Source organism: Penicillium chrysogenum (assembly GCF_028827035.1).
Source record: "Penicillium chrysogenum strain IBT 35668 chromosome Unknown utg000001l_segment0_segment0, whole genome shotgun sequence".
NCBI lineage: Eukaryota > Fungi > Ascomycota > Eurotiomycetes > Eurotiales > Aspergillaceae > Penicillium > Penicillium chrysogenum.
The window spans coordinates 3,910,724-3,925,069 of NW_026622749.1; the positions used below are offsets into that span (position 1 = coordinate 3,910,724).

General features: G+C 51.0%; 5 protein-coding genes across 5 annotated transcripts; 3 read left to right on the forward strand and 2 right to left on the reverse strand.

The window, feature by feature from the left end:
* Positions 1-1,678: 1,678 nt before the first annotated feature.
* N7489_001562 (eukaryotic translation initiation factor 4E) lies at positions 1,679-2,507 on the reverse strand (the record flags this gene model as incomplete). Its single annotated transcript, XM_056707317.1, has 3 exons — positions 1,679-2,146; positions 2,207-2,278; positions 2,331-2,507. 3 exons carry the CDS (start codon positions 2,505-2,507, stop codon positions 1,679-1,681), a joined length of 717 nt encoding a protein of 238 aa, XP_056571619.1.
* A 528-nt stretch (positions 2,508-3,035) lies between these two features.
* On the reverse strand, positions 3,036-3,793 carry N7489_001563 (Mpv17/PMP22 family protein; the record flags this gene model as incomplete). The annotated part of the gene is made up of 5 exons (XM_056707318.1): positions 3,036-3,082; positions 3,143-3,448; positions 3,507-3,612; positions 3,670-3,724; positions 3,783-3,793. 5 exons carry the CDS (start codon positions 3,791-3,793, stop codon positions 3,036-3,038), a joined length of 525 nt encoding a protein of 174 aa, XP_056571620.1.
* A 483-nt stretch (positions 3,794-4,276) lies between these two features.
* N7489_001564 (40S ribosomal protein uS5) lies at positions 4,277-5,560 on the forward strand. Its single transcript, XM_056707319.1, has 3 exons — positions 4,277-4,623; positions 4,774-5,031; positions 5,119-5,560. Exons 1-3 carry the CDS (start codon positions 4,357-4,359, stop codon positions 5,374-5,376), a joined length of 783 nt encoding a protein of 260 aa, XP_056571621.1. The 5' UTR covers positions 4,277-4,356; the 3' UTR covers positions 5,377-5,560.
* Positions 5,561-6,448: 888 nt separating this feature from the next.
* On the forward strand, positions 6,449-6,912 carry N7489_001565 (uncharacterized protein; the record flags this gene model as incomplete). Its single annotated transcript, XM_056707320.1, has 2 exons — positions 6,449-6,465; positions 6,546-6,912. 2 exons carry the CDS (start codon positions 6,449-6,451, stop codon positions 6,910-6,912), a joined length of 384 nt encoding a protein of 127 aa, XP_056571622.1.
* A 3,967-nt stretch (positions 6,913-10,879) lies between these two features.
* N7489_001566 (glycoside hydrolase family 31 protein) lies at positions 10,880-13,912 on the forward strand (the record flags this gene model as incomplete). Its single annotated transcript, XM_056707321.1, has 4 exons — positions 10,880-12,809; positions 12,875-13,010; positions 13,062-13,195; positions 13,254-13,912. The coding sequence occupies 4 exons, from the start codon at positions 10,880-10,882 to the stop codon at positions 13,910-13,912; spliced, it is 2,859 nt and encodes a 952-aa protein (XP_056571623.1).
* Positions 13,913-14,346: the final 434 nt, after the last annotated feature.

A 14,346-nucleotide genomic window follows, 5' to 3' on the forward strand; every position in this document is an offset into this window, starting at 1 on the left:
CAATCTATTTGTAATTTCCACTATATATTGCCTTTGCAGAGGCACTGCCACTAGTCAAGCCTATTGGTATGAATTCATCTACTCCACACACCTCGTATAGCTCTATTCGCTCGGTGACCATCTCAAGAAGCCCCTCAATCATCTATCTGGTTTCGTCTTCTCTTCACCACTGTTGTGGCTCCTTTAAAACTATAGTTTCATAAGAAATAAGCGTGGAGAGGATCCTTCGTCAATGCTCGGGCGTGTGCTTCTTTTCAGAAACATGTATTCCACTTTATTCCTTAATAACATCTTATCTTCACATAACTCCATATCTTTTGACAGATTAGTAGTGGATTTTGGCCATTGGGTATCTTCTCAGGCAAATTAAATTGCGCTGAGTTTCCCAGCATTGAATATATATCCGAGACCTCGTAACATATGTATACTGTAAAAGTACCTTTGAACCATCAATTAGACCCCGGTAAAACCCACCAATATCAAAAGGTTTAGTAGTTGTGGGTTCTGAGTCAAAATATCAAAAATATAGCAAGTATAAAGGCAAGGACTTCCTATACTATCTGCGATCTCCGAGACATGCCAAAAGGGTTGGATTCGAATGCGACCCTTCAGCCATAATACGACAAGGGATAGACACCTTGTCTAAGCTAAGTTCAGAGAGCAGGGTTGTAGAGTAATCTACGAGCGATAGACAGAGCGAGAGAAGAGAATATATCCAACAAAGAATGTCACATCCTCTTTCGGAGCTGTAGAGTCTAGTAAGAGCCCGTCATCACCGAGTGTGATTGCACAGACTTCCAGCGAGATGTAATCAGCGATTTGCGTATGTAAGGACTTTCAACTTCGGTGAATCGTAGCGGATCCTGGTCTCAGATGTTGTAGCGAGCTTCAGCTCTAGGGGGTTCTCTTGGTCTGAACCAGCCCTAACCTCCTTACCAGGCCCTCCTTGGGGCTTATCACGGAAATATCACCAGACTGATTTGATATTTGCGTGCTGGTGATACACTGCCTGTCCCGCGAAGGGGGTTTATATCTCCAAGTGTTCACGGTGAACGCAGTGTGTAAGCGCCACACCCTGAGTGCTTATGTTGTACTCGAAAGACCCCCAACAATATCCTGCTCAAGTGGGTGCGGCTACATTCCAGGTAGTGCCATTAGAAGCCCTAAAACTTTCCAACTCGTGACCCTGATCAGACAAGACAAGACAAAGACCTGTGAAACAGGGCTTAGACATTTAGGCTGCAGAGCTACACCTACTGATATACTGAGACTCCCACCATAAGCGCCGTCCAAAACCAGCAGCTCCGAGCATAACACCAAAAATCGAAGGCATCCATGAACAGGTCATATTTGTATAGAATAATGTAAGAAAAATACCCTCATACTGGCAAGACCTCCACCCCAACCACGGCATAAGCCTCGTAAAAATGTGTTTGGTAGAGTAAGATACAAGTCGCAAGCAATCAAGTCGTCCCTGCAGAACTATGCAGCGGGGCGGGCATAAAGGGAGGACCTCGGTCCCTATGTGAATCACCCCCAGTTTCCAGCACCGCACATCGAGTCGAGTCAATTCCCCTCGATTCGTGTCGTCCGTAATCGTGAAATCTGCGCATCGCCACCCGTCCCCTGTTTTTCAATCTTCATCCTCATGTGCATATCACCGTCTCAGCCAATCCCCTTAAACGGTGTACTTGGCCTTTGCGCGCGTGCTGCCGCTGTGTGCACTGTCGGTGTGGCCGGAGAACTCCACCACATCCGCCAAGTTGAGTCGCAGCACGTCCTTGAAGCGCTGGCCAATTGCCTCGAGGATCTCCTTGCCCTGAGCCTGTGTGCGGGTGTGCTTATCGCCTTGGATGCTCTTGCCGACTGTGCGTGTCCATAGACCAACACGGTAGAAGCCCTTGCGCACATTCACAACCACTCCCATCACTTCGTTGTCATCGTCGTTCTCGAGGGTCTCGCCGATCGCGGCCAGCTGCGCGTGCAGCCAGAGTTCGTCGATAGGAACGGAGCGCTTGTCCTTGAATTGGTACGACCACTTTCCACCGTGCTTGTTTTGGGGGTCCTCCCACTCGGGCCGTACGCCCTTCTTGAAGAGGTGGTAGTCGGCCTTGAGGCCAAGTTCGGAGGTCGGCGTGATGTTGTTCTAATAGCGATCGGAGTTAGTATGATCGTTGATCGGGGGGAGGCTTCGGATTGGACATACATAGATGCCCCAGAATTCTTCGACGGAGCTGAAGGTAACCACCTCCTTGAGCAGATCGTTCCAGTTGTCGCCCTAGGTTTCCTTGGTAAGCATGGTGTCGACCTATCTAAGCGGTGTCTCCTACCTTGCCACTGGGGGGCTTGGTGAACCACAGAGTCCATTCGTGCATAAGAGGGTGCTTCACGTTGAAGTCATCGGGGTTGTGGAAGACAGTAACGGCATCACCAGTCTGAGTCTCGGTGACAGGAGCGGAGTTCTCGTCGGCCACAGCCGGAGTACCATTTTCTGCGACGGCAGCCATAGTGAATGGATGTGGAGGGGGAGACGATCGAGTTCGGAAAGTCGGAGGGGCGAGAATTTCAGGAAAGCGCAAATCGGGGCTTTACACACAAAGAAGGGAAGAGAAATCCGAGCCTGGATTCTAGTTTAGCAGTAATAGTCTGCTCCAGGCAGTGTGAGATGAGAGTGGAGGTGGGCGACAATTGACTGCAAAGAGTGGAAGTTTTGAAGTTCGAGCCACAAAAACTTGCCTTGCCTCTTTGGGTTCTTCCGTAACATAATCAATATCACATCCGACCTTCGCTTTACTCTTATTTCTACTTCATATATCATTTGATTTATCTGTTATTCAATTTGAAATATTTATTCAGATTTATACTACAATTCTATATGCCCGAAAAATGCAGAATAAAAATCTTCCCGAACCTGATGCCTGAGGACCAAATAACTTAACAACCCAAAAAAATCTATGTACTGGAGCGCCAATGTGAAAAACCATAGAACAGCTGAAAATGAAACTCTCAAGGGTATCTCAAACCATGACTCGGAATTATAGTTCCTCGCCGCTATTCATCAAGCTGAGGAAGCAGTTCCACCCTACTTGATTGTTAGTGACGGAACGAGTATAGTCAGCAACACTCGAAGCAAAGTACTCACCCAAACTTATAACGTTGACGAATAGCAAGCGCAGCTCTAGGGGGACAAATGTAAAGTTGACACCCTGTACAAACGGCCAGACCATCAGGTTGGCCTTATAGGCGGGAACAAAGGCAGTCTGCCACCTTTCCACAGGGTCAACGCCTTCCATGATAGCCATCGAGGATAGGAAACAGGTGAGCTGGACTGGGGCAAAGAAGACTTGATCGGCGGCAACACGAGCGGCGGTGGTGGACGCGGTGCCCTTGAGAACGACATGGCGCTGGAGCATGCCAAACCAGGTAGTGGCAGCTGGACCGAAGACAGCTGAAAGGAGACGATATAGATCAGCAATGTGCAAGAGAATTGAGACTTATACACATACCTCCACCGTATAGAGCCATTCGCCCAGTGCGGGCAAAGTCGTGCTTTTGGAGACCTTTCCGGTCAACAGCTTGTTGTGCTAGGACATCACCGCTGCCAAATAGGAACTGTTGTAACGAGGATCAGAAGATGGTCCATGAGAAGGGAAAATGAGATGATCGTACAGCGCTGGTAATGCTTGCGGTGAGGATGGGCCTCTTAGCCAACTTGGACTGGTACCTGGTTGATTGTTTTGAGCTTCGATCCAAAGAGATGAGTAGTAACAAGGGAGACTTACCAGCGCAACATAACTGCAATTGGGTAAGTAGTATAGAAGAATGCAAAGAATGAATAAAAAAGTAGAGGAGAGACGCTGAAATACTATTGAACTGGGGGCAACTCGGGGAACAATCTTGAAATTGCGGAGTCGAGATTGCCCTGTCGGGTTGCCCAAATAGGAATTGCATCCGCCTTCATTAAATTTTCGAAGTGACGTAGGAGGGGAAATAACAACATCACGAAAACTCGCCTTTGTACATAACATGATATATTGCTAGATACGGCCATAGCTAGTGACCTCAGCGTCACCATAAAATGAATTTACCCCTTCTTCCATAGCGCCAATGCCCCTCTAAACAACGACGATCAATCGATCTACTTCTGGACCCCGTCAGGTGACACCGCCCCTGGAAACCTTAAGTGCACGTGCCACCATCCCGATCAGGAATTTAGGGCATAGGGTCTCCACTAGGGCTGCCCGCTCGCTTAGCCCACCCGCGCAAATTTCGGGCAAACAGTGCTCAGTGCAGTGAATCTCGACGACCAACTCAATCCCGACAACCCTCCCCGTCGCTTCCCATAACAACATCAAGATGGCTGACGCTGCTCCCCGTGGACGTGGTGGTTTCGGTTCGCGCGGCGACCGTGGTGGTGAGCGTGGACGTGGCCGTGGTGGCCGTCGCGGCCGTCGTGGCCCCAAGCAGGAGGAGAAGGAGTGGCAGCCCGTCACCAAGCTCGGCCGTCTCGTCAAGGCCGGCAAGATCACTTCCATGGAGCAGATCTACCTCCACTCTCTGCCCGTCAAGGAGTACCAGATCGTTGACTTCTTCCTGCCCAAGCTCAAGGATGAGGTTATGAAGGTACGGATCGACACACACTTTTTGAAATTGGAGGATTGAGCGGAACTCGATTGGAATGCGACGATTGCACGCAGTTGCGCAGTGGAAGCTCAAGCGGAAAACGAATACATCGAAATAAGACCAGGAACTAACGGCAATTTCAACCTACAGATCAAGCCCGTCCAGAAGCAGACCCGTGCCGGTCAGCGTACCCGTTTCAAGGCCATTGTCCTCATCGGTGACTCCGAGGGCCACATTGGTCTCGGAATCAAGACCTCCAAGGAAGTCGCCACCGCCATCCGTGCCGCCATCACCATCGCCAAGCTCGCTGTCCTCCCCGTCCGTCGCGGTTACTGGGGCACCAACCTTGGTGAGCCTCACTCTCTGCCCGTCAAGCAGAGTGGAAAGTGTGGTTCCGTCTCCGTCCGTGTAAGTTTGACACAGTGGTTCATACCTGATCTTGGTCCTTTTTCTGGGGGCTAGTGATCTGAAGAGATGGTTTCTAATTGACTATAGCTCATTCCCGCTCCCCGCGGTACCGGCCTTGTCGCTTCCCCCGCTGTCAAGCGTCTGCTTCAGCTCGCCGGTGTCCAGGACGCTTACACCTCCTCTTCCGGCTCCACCAAGACCCTCGAGAACACCCTCAAGGCCACCTTCGTCGCTGTCGTCAACACCTACGGTTTCCTTACTCCCAACCTGTGGGCCGAGAACAAGCTCACCCGCAGCCCTCTGGAGGAGTTCGGTGATGTCCTCCGCCAGGGCAAGAAGTACTAGGTTATGGATGATGCATGATTTTTGTTCGACAATTCCAATGGGTTTCTTTTAAAACTTTTCCCTCTGTGCTTGGCGATTAAAAGATGGTTCGTGTGTGCGAGAGACATCTCCGCACCGCTCTGGATGTATTTATCACGGGGAGGGACACAAAATAGCGAAGTCCACGGGCCATTTGCCAGCCAGATCGTTCATTGAGCAGTAGTTCTATGTAGTAGGGCAGTAGGCTTTTTCATTTGGCACACATTGGTTTTGGAATGTGCCAGTCTGTGGTCCAAGCTTGCATCTTCGACATGCAGCCCAACAACATCGCTATACCAAGCGCCTCTGGGTAGGTCGGCCAGGCAGCTTAAAGTGGAACAAGCACTAGTCTGGGATCTAGGCTGTCATGCCTGGCACCAGGCTAAGGGAGACCATCATACGTATCCCTGAAGAAACCTTCCTAGCCCAGGTCTACCGTGAGTCCAATATGGATGTCTGATGCATTCATACAGGGCCACAAGAGCCATCAAAATATAATATGTTGTCCATGGGTATATTCTACAAAGGTCTCTATATCTTGGGCCGAATATCCACAGCGATAATGTCGACATAATCCTATATCTAAAGAGATATTCAGATTGATTGATTGATTGTGTTTTACGTCCAGGGGGAGACAGGGCGAAGCCCATGTTCCCAAACCTCCCGAGGGGTATGGGGACGTGCTAAGCTAAAGAATTATGTACATGATAGCGCGCCTTTAGAAAGCAACTCTGTATGTGGTGCGGCTGTTTTAAAATGCCGAGGGTGAGCGTTAATGCCCCCGACGTGCGGGGCAATGCGCATTGAAGTGCTGAGAGACGAGGTCTCGATAAAACAAATGAGTATTGAGCTTGGCCGGTTGGCTGTGGGTTGTCGAGACGGGGAGCCGTCGAGGAATGTCCTGGGAGAGATATTCAGAAAGATATCTACAAGGACATCTCGGAAGACGTCTAGAAAAGCGCATCGAAACACATCCAAAAAGAGATTAGAAGAAGATCATAGTATCTCTTATATATATCTCTCTCTGTTCTCTCTATATATCTCACTCCCCTCGATGTATATACTCCTCAGGTGAGCGGGGCACAGAATTATGTTTAGCTCTTTATGCAACTTCCTTCACTCCCATCTCATCTCAACTCATTTCACTTCAGGGGTTCAGTCATTCCATCCTGGCCTCATTTCCAAAGCTCGATTGCAAGGGCAGCATACCAACGTGCACCTGAGCAAGCCCCCCACCCAATCTGCCTCATCAATATCCAAGGCTACCACATCGAGTGCGCAGACAAGCAAGACAAAGCCAACGGCGACGTACATGTCGTACCCCGAAGCTTCTTCACCAAGCACAACATTCCCCTCGACTACGACTCAATGGAGCACAGCCCGTATGAAAACAACAGAGATCCAACTCCACGCTGCACAAAAGCCCTGCCCGTTGAAGAAAGCTCGACGCAAAGAAACACTGAAATGAGCACCGAATTACCTCAACGCCATACGGCAGCTCGACCCCAACGGCGCTAGCCTCGCACAGAGAGTCCACAGCTTGGGACATGTTAAGAACGAGGACGCAAAATGGTGCACGGAGAACGCTCGCGAAGAAACACATGGAGTACACAGCTTGGATAACTTCATACGAGCACGCACAATCCGCCAAAACTCTGGAGTGCTTGACCACCTCCACGATCTCCAGTGACCTTTGCATCAGGTGATTACCAGCAAGGTTGTCACGGATGAAGAAATTCTCACACGGCTGGCTAGAAGCTCCGAACGCGAGATTCCCTAGGGGAAAAGAAAGGAAGAACGAGCCAACTATCCAACTATCACCTTCGACAGCTATCGCTAGAGTATAAAGAGACGACCCTAGCAGTATACCTAGGATTTTCTCATTTCAGGGAGTTACGGAAAGCTCTAATCCAATTCCTAACATTATCCGCATGGCGGTACTTCCAAGCCCCGGCAAAGAGCCTGTCAAAGCGCAACGTGTTCGCGCTATTAGACAACAATAGCTGATCTGAGGACCCGTCCTAGGCCTGGCCTGTCGGTGGAGACAACGGGAACAACCTGACGTCCTCAGAACAGAGTAAAGATATCCCGGAAGCGAATAAGCGGGCAAGCAGGAAAGACGCCGGGTGAACGTCCATTGGGTACGCCGACTATTTCGTCATCGAGAAGGCAGGCAAGATCGTCGATAACATATCATTGTACCCGAAGCGATCGCTGATTATCTGCCAGAGGACCGCACCAAACCCTACTGGCAGATGGTAGGATCCAACAGAAGCATCTTCTGGATTTTCGGCATCGCGCAGCCCCTGCACGGAAGAAGCATACACTGAGACATGCATCCGCACTACAATCTGCTGGGCAACTATCAAGGCCAACACAGGGACGAAGAAGAGACAGAGCCGTAAGATTAGATGTACTACCAAGACGCAGTTGTGGACTGAGTGGCCGTCCCAAACTTCTGGTCGGGAATTACCTTAGCCAAAGCGGCCGCGTTGAAGCCCCCACGGATTGTTGGAAGCGGCCATGGAGGCCCAGTCGATCAACATCGGCTATGGCAATTTCAAAGCAGCCGGGGCAGCGTACAACTTGGTTCCTGACTCCGCAATGCTCATGAGCAGAACTGGCAGCCTTGATTTAAAGGCCGTAGGGGAACTCAATGTCCCCTGGGTGTTTGAGCACGGGTTGTCCAGGGGGTTTGGGGAGCAGTGGACCAGGATACTGCTCGGACAGCTGGCAGAGTATATGTACGACCTCAGAGTCAAGCCTCCTGACAAATCCTGCCAATCCGTCGAGTTGAAGAGAGGCCATCGACAATGTGTTCTGGGAGTTTCGATTCTTCGGAAACACCTTACTCATCTCTCTCTTCTTACTCAACCATCGGTCCTAACAAAGCAACCGGGCTCTTCTAATTCATCCATCATTCAATCCTTCCTACACTCCCGACAACGAATCATTTCAGCACAAGTTCAAACACCATGCAATAACCTATCTCTGAGGCACCTGCCTTCGTGTGGAAGCCCGACGAAGATCGTTTACTTTCGCATACGACATCGGCTGTCCCGTTTTCTCTCCTTCTCCCCCTTCCCTCTCTTTCCGAATCAATCGAAGAATATCATTTCATGCAAGAAGTGGCAAAAGCATATGATTAATCTTTGATTGGAATGGCGGGAGGAAATCAAACGTGAGATTCCGCGTCTTCTTGATCAATCCCTTAGGACTGCAGTGGTAAACTTGCAGCTACTGGAAGGAGACGATAGCATGTCAGATGCTCTACGAGAAGCGCCCTAAGGGGCCTTTTCCCATGAAGCAGGTGTGATCTGCTGTTTGTCCTTTAGTACAACACGGCCACTACCAAAGTGGAGGGAGAGCCGCTGTAAGACAGGTGGATGCCCCTGCCCAAAAGAGAGAGTTCATTTGCAAGCGGGCCTCGGCTGCTGTAAATGTTCTCAGAGATGTGGAATGGATTGGACTGACCCTGGTACACACAATGCTGTGTACAACGAGACGAGTTCTGGGCACTTCTAGCCAAAGCCGAACAACAACATGGGCAGATATCACTCCCTCTCCCAAAGGTCTCCAATGGGAAAATGACCCGAAAGGAAGTACAAGTCGCTTTTCGCTTAACGCGAAACCCAACAGACCAGGCCCCGTGGATGCACCCCCCTCCAGGAGCCTCTCTCCCACAATGTGCTCGTAAGTCCCTTCCTTGGAAGTACTTGTGACGACGGCCCTTCGGTCATCTTTAGCCATGGAGTTGGCAACTACTTTGTCCGCTCAATGTTGGCCATGGGTATGCATTCGTCTCCCTAAAGATAAACAACGATTCCAAGGTGAGCCCCTGTTCGGCACATTTAACCCAAGTAACTCGTTTTGACCTCTACTAGTGGTGCGACTATTCGGTGACCACGCGAGACGGAAACTACGACGAGACCGCGCACACCTGGGGATAATCAGAGGTTATGACCCTGCGAGGCCTGTGAGCCAATTCGCGCGGGTGACGTCTTTGGACTCACCACCCATGACCCGGTGATTCCCTACCATCATTTACACTTCTCTAGCTCCGCTAGAACTAGAACCTCATGCGCATCACGCTATATACATGGTGGAGCAGAGGATAAAGATGACAGCGACGATGACACGGGCGACGAATCTATCTGGCTTTTTTTTGCTTTTGTTGAACCGTCAACGAAATCACATTGGGTTCGAATTGGTGCTGAGATCGGGCATCAGGTCTCGTCCCACATGTCTCCTGCCCTTGCTAAAAGTGAATTTCTACTGGCGGCAGATCTTGCTGTCTCATGCAGGGACCGAACCAATGTATGGGAGATCTTGAGATGGGCCATTCAAACCGGGATTCGCGGAGAAGAAAACGGGGACATTAGCAACTTGCATGGTCTTGTATCTCAGTAGCTAATATATTGCGGCCCTACTCTCTGTTTCCTGTACGATAAACTTCACTTAAAGGATAGAATGGTGCTGTGCTCCAAGACTTGGAAAACCCCTAAGAGACTCTTTTACCTTTCCAATTGTATGTCTACTTTCTGGAATTACCTTTCTTTCTACTTATGCACAATGAAACTCCCATTGCTCGCTCTGCCCCTGTTTTCATCCCATTGCCTCTTCGGGTTTGGCGTCCTCACCCGAGCTCCGCGCCGCCTTTAGCCACTTTTACCCTCGCCTTTGCCGATAGAACTGAAGAATTTGGAAGGAAATGGATACTATAATCGGGAAATAGTCGGATAAACTGACAATCCAGACTTTGAAGAGATCAAGTGTAATCGAACGTGCCTTTCAGAGAGTTGAGCTCGCATTCCACCTGGGCATTTCACTGATGACTACCTTCCACAACACTAGACCTTGTCTTTTCACGACTTAAAGAGCTACTTGATGAAGAGCTGAGATCATGAAACTATTGAAGACATCCAAACATTCATACCAAGCGTGGGGGTACCCCATGGAGCCCCCACATTTACGGACATTTGCCGGAGGACAAGAAAGTGTGTCTCTGCAGTGGAGTTGACCGCATCATTTCTCGGGCTTTTACCGGAGCAGTCGGCAAATCCGAAGGACGGACGATCGCATCATTTGACGAACTTTCACCGGAATACTCGGCAGATGGGACGGGCGATCATCGCCGGCTTACAGCTTGAGCGGGGTTTATGCTCTTTTGTTTAGATCGGCAGGTGAAAACTCATCTATATACTGCGAATGCCGGGGTAAGGAATCCTACGAAGATCTCGACGAAATTGATGGCACATTGACCTCAAAAGTGACAGAAACAATGAAGGCCTTCCACTTTAGAGCTGGATGGTTGGAATACCATATCCTATTCCGGTGTGGGGATGGCGGCCTTGGGGAATGCTATAGTCCCCGCACTGACAACAGGGTCCACCTTGGCAAATCTTGGAAGGGGACCGAGGGAATCGAGGGAACTATATAAGGACCTTATGCGTACGTGAAATTTCTCGCTATCCAAGGCCTCAGCATGTATTTCAAGAAGCTGCTCACTTTGGGGGCAACCCTGAGTGGCTGTGTCTGGGCCCAGAGTCAGGCTGGTATCGAGGATCTCGATGGCCCCGGCAATGACCTCTACGAAAAGGACCTGTCCGAATGCCCAGGATACAAGGCGACAAAGCAGTGGGAGACTCGTTCAGGGTTTTACGCGGAACTCTCTCTCGCAGGACCGGCATGCAATGTTTTCGGGACTGACCTTCCAGATCTGAAGCTGGAGGTGGAGTACCAGACTAGCGATCGACTCCACGTCAAGATCTTGGACACCAACAACACCGTCTACCAGGTTCCAGACAGTGTCTTCCCACGTCCCGGTTTCGGCCAATGGTGTTCCCCGAAGGATTCCAAGCTCAAGTTTGAATTCAACGCCGACCCCTTCTCGTTCACCGTATCTCGGACTGATACCGGTGAGGTGCTCTTCGATACCACGGGCAACAAGCTGGTGTTCGAGAGCCAATATGTCTATCTCAAGACACACCTCCCACAGAACCCGCACCTGTATGGACTGGGCGAGCACAGCGACTCGTTCATGCTGAACACGACCAACTACACTCGGACGATCTACACCCGCGATGCCTACGGAACGCCTCAGGGCGAGAACCTATACGGCGCTCACCCAATCTACTTTGACCACAGAAAGGATGCCACTCACGGAGTCTTCCTACTCAACTCCAACGGCATGGATATCTTCATCGATAACGAGGGTGGTCAGTATCTCGAGTACAACATCATCGGCGGTGTTCTTGATTTCTACTTCATTGCTGGCCCCACCCCGCGCGATGTGGCCATTCAGTACGCGGAGATTGCCCAGCTTCCATTGATGACTCCTTATTGGGGACTTGGTTTCCACCAGTGCAAATACGGCTACCAAGATGTCTACGAGGTCGCCGCCGTCACCGCCAACTACTCCTCCAGCAACATTCCTCTAGAAACCATCTGGACGGATATTGATTATATGGACCGTCGGCGCGTCTTCACCATTGATCCAGAAAGGTTCCCGGCCAATTTGTACAAAGACCTGGTGGACACAATCCATTCGAGGGATCAACATTACATCGTCATGGTCGATCCCGCCGTATTCTACAAGGAGTCCAACCCGGCGCTCGATGCAGGTCTCAAATATGGTACTTTCATGAAGGAAAAGAATGGCTCCGAATACCAGGGAGTCGTCTGGGCCGGACCGAGCTACTTCCCCGACTGGTTCCACCCCGACTCGCAGCAGTACTGGACTGAGCAGTTTTTGGAGTTCTTCGACGGAACGAATGGTCCGGACATCGACGCGTTGTGGATCGACATGAACGAGCCCGCAAACTTCTACAACCGCCCCTATCCCGGTAACAACACCACCCCTGAGGATTTCGCGGAGGTGGATGGTGATCCTCCGGCGCCGCCACCCGTCCGAGATGGACCGGATGCTCCTATCCCTGGGTTCCCGGACAGTCTCCAGCCAAACTTTGCCTCCGGCAACACAAACGAGAAGCGCGCAACTGCTGTTGTCGAACCCCGTCAACCTCGGTCTCGTTCCCGCCGCAACCTTGGTGCTGGTCACTGGCGCTCCGCCAGATCCCAATGGGCTCCCTCGACTGACAGCTGGCAGCACGGCAGAAAAACCGGCTCTGGCTGCGGACCTGACGAGTGCAAGGGCCTTCCGAATCGCGAGTTGATCAGACCGCCGTTCATGATTCAGAATGGTGCAGGACCCACGCTTGCTGACAGCACTGCTGACACCGATCTGGTGCAGAGTGGCGGATACGTTCAATATGATACGCACAACCTTTATGGCGCTATGATGTCCTCGCATTCCCACAACGCTATGCGCGCCCGTCGCCCGGATGACCGCGCTCTGGTTATTACGAGAAGCACATTTGCTGGCTCCGGCAAGGATGTGTCCCACTGGCTTGGTGGTAAGAATGCTTCTGCCGTCCTCCCATTCAATATTAACAACGATCCCATGCTAAATACTCTGCAGATAATGTTTCCGGGTGGAACTGGTATCGCCTCTCCATCAGCCAGATCCTGCAGTTCGCATCGTTGTACCAAGTCCCCGTCGTGGGTCCCGATGTTTGCGGCTTCGGTGGTAATGTAACGGAGACGCTATGTGCTAGGTACTGAATCTTCCTTCATATATGCGGCTCTAGCTAATATGGATTCAACAGATGGGCAGCTCTGGGCTCCTTCTATACCTTCTTCCGCAACCACGCTGAAATCTTCGCCAATCCCCAGGAGTTCTACCGCTGGCCGACCGTCGCTGAGGCCGCGCGCAAGGGAATCTCCATCAGATACCAGCTCCGTAAGTGAAGCACACAGTCTCTCCGAGACGAAGAAACTTAGGACTAATAATGATTCAGTCGACTACATGTACACCGCCATCTACAAACAAAACCAGACCGGCACTCCGGCCCTCAACCCTCTGTTCTTCAACTACCCGAACGACCCCAACACCTACCCCATCGACCTGCAGTTCTTCTACGGCGACGGCATCCTTGTCAGCCCCGTCACAGAGGAGAACAGCACAAGCGTCAACTACTACCTCCCCGACGACATCTTCTACGAATGGGGCACCGGCAAGCCCGTCCGCGGGCGCGGTGAATACGTCTCCGCCGAGGTCGACTTCACGGACATCACCGTTCACTACAAGGGCGGCATTGTCTACCCGCAGCGCATCGAGAGCGCGAATACCACCACCGCGCTGCGCAAGAAGGGCTTCAACGTTGTCATTGCGCCCGGAATCGATGGGTCCGCTGAGGGATCGCTGTATCTCGACGATGGCGAGTCGCTTGTACAGGACGCCGTGTCGGAGATCGACTTCAAGTACACGCATGGCAAGCTCAGCATGACGGGCTCGTTCGAGTACGATGCTGGTGTTACTATTGAGGCTATCACTCTTCTTGGTGTGGAGCGCGAGCCGAAGGGACTCCGCGACGCCGAGTACGATGCCGAGAATAAGAAGCTGGTGCTTCATGTTGATGTGCCTTTGACGGGTCGATCTCATATCAAGGTTTTGTGAATGTGATCCTGCTGGGATGGATGTCGCTTTCGTAACCTGACGGGCTTTTTGTATTGGGAGTAACCTGATGTATAACTATTCTTCTTGACTAGTAGCTTCAATATACCGCAATCAGCATCATCAGTCTGCCTTAAGACTTTCTTATCTCGTACTAGTTAGTCACACTTAATTGGGTCTAGGTGTCTAGGTGTCTACCTAGGTAGGTATCGCTCGGACAATAGCGAAAATAAGGTAAGGGCGGGGGCCACTACTAGCGGACGTCGGGTATCATTTTTAGATTGATAGAGAAAAGGTTGGATAAATGGAACCAATGTAGCTAACATACATGGTCCAGCTTATTGTGAACGGCTACTCCTTCTCATTCAGTTGTGTGAGAGCATCGCACAGCGAGGGGCGAGAGATTAGGGAGCCACGTTGGTTAGACCGTCAGCGAC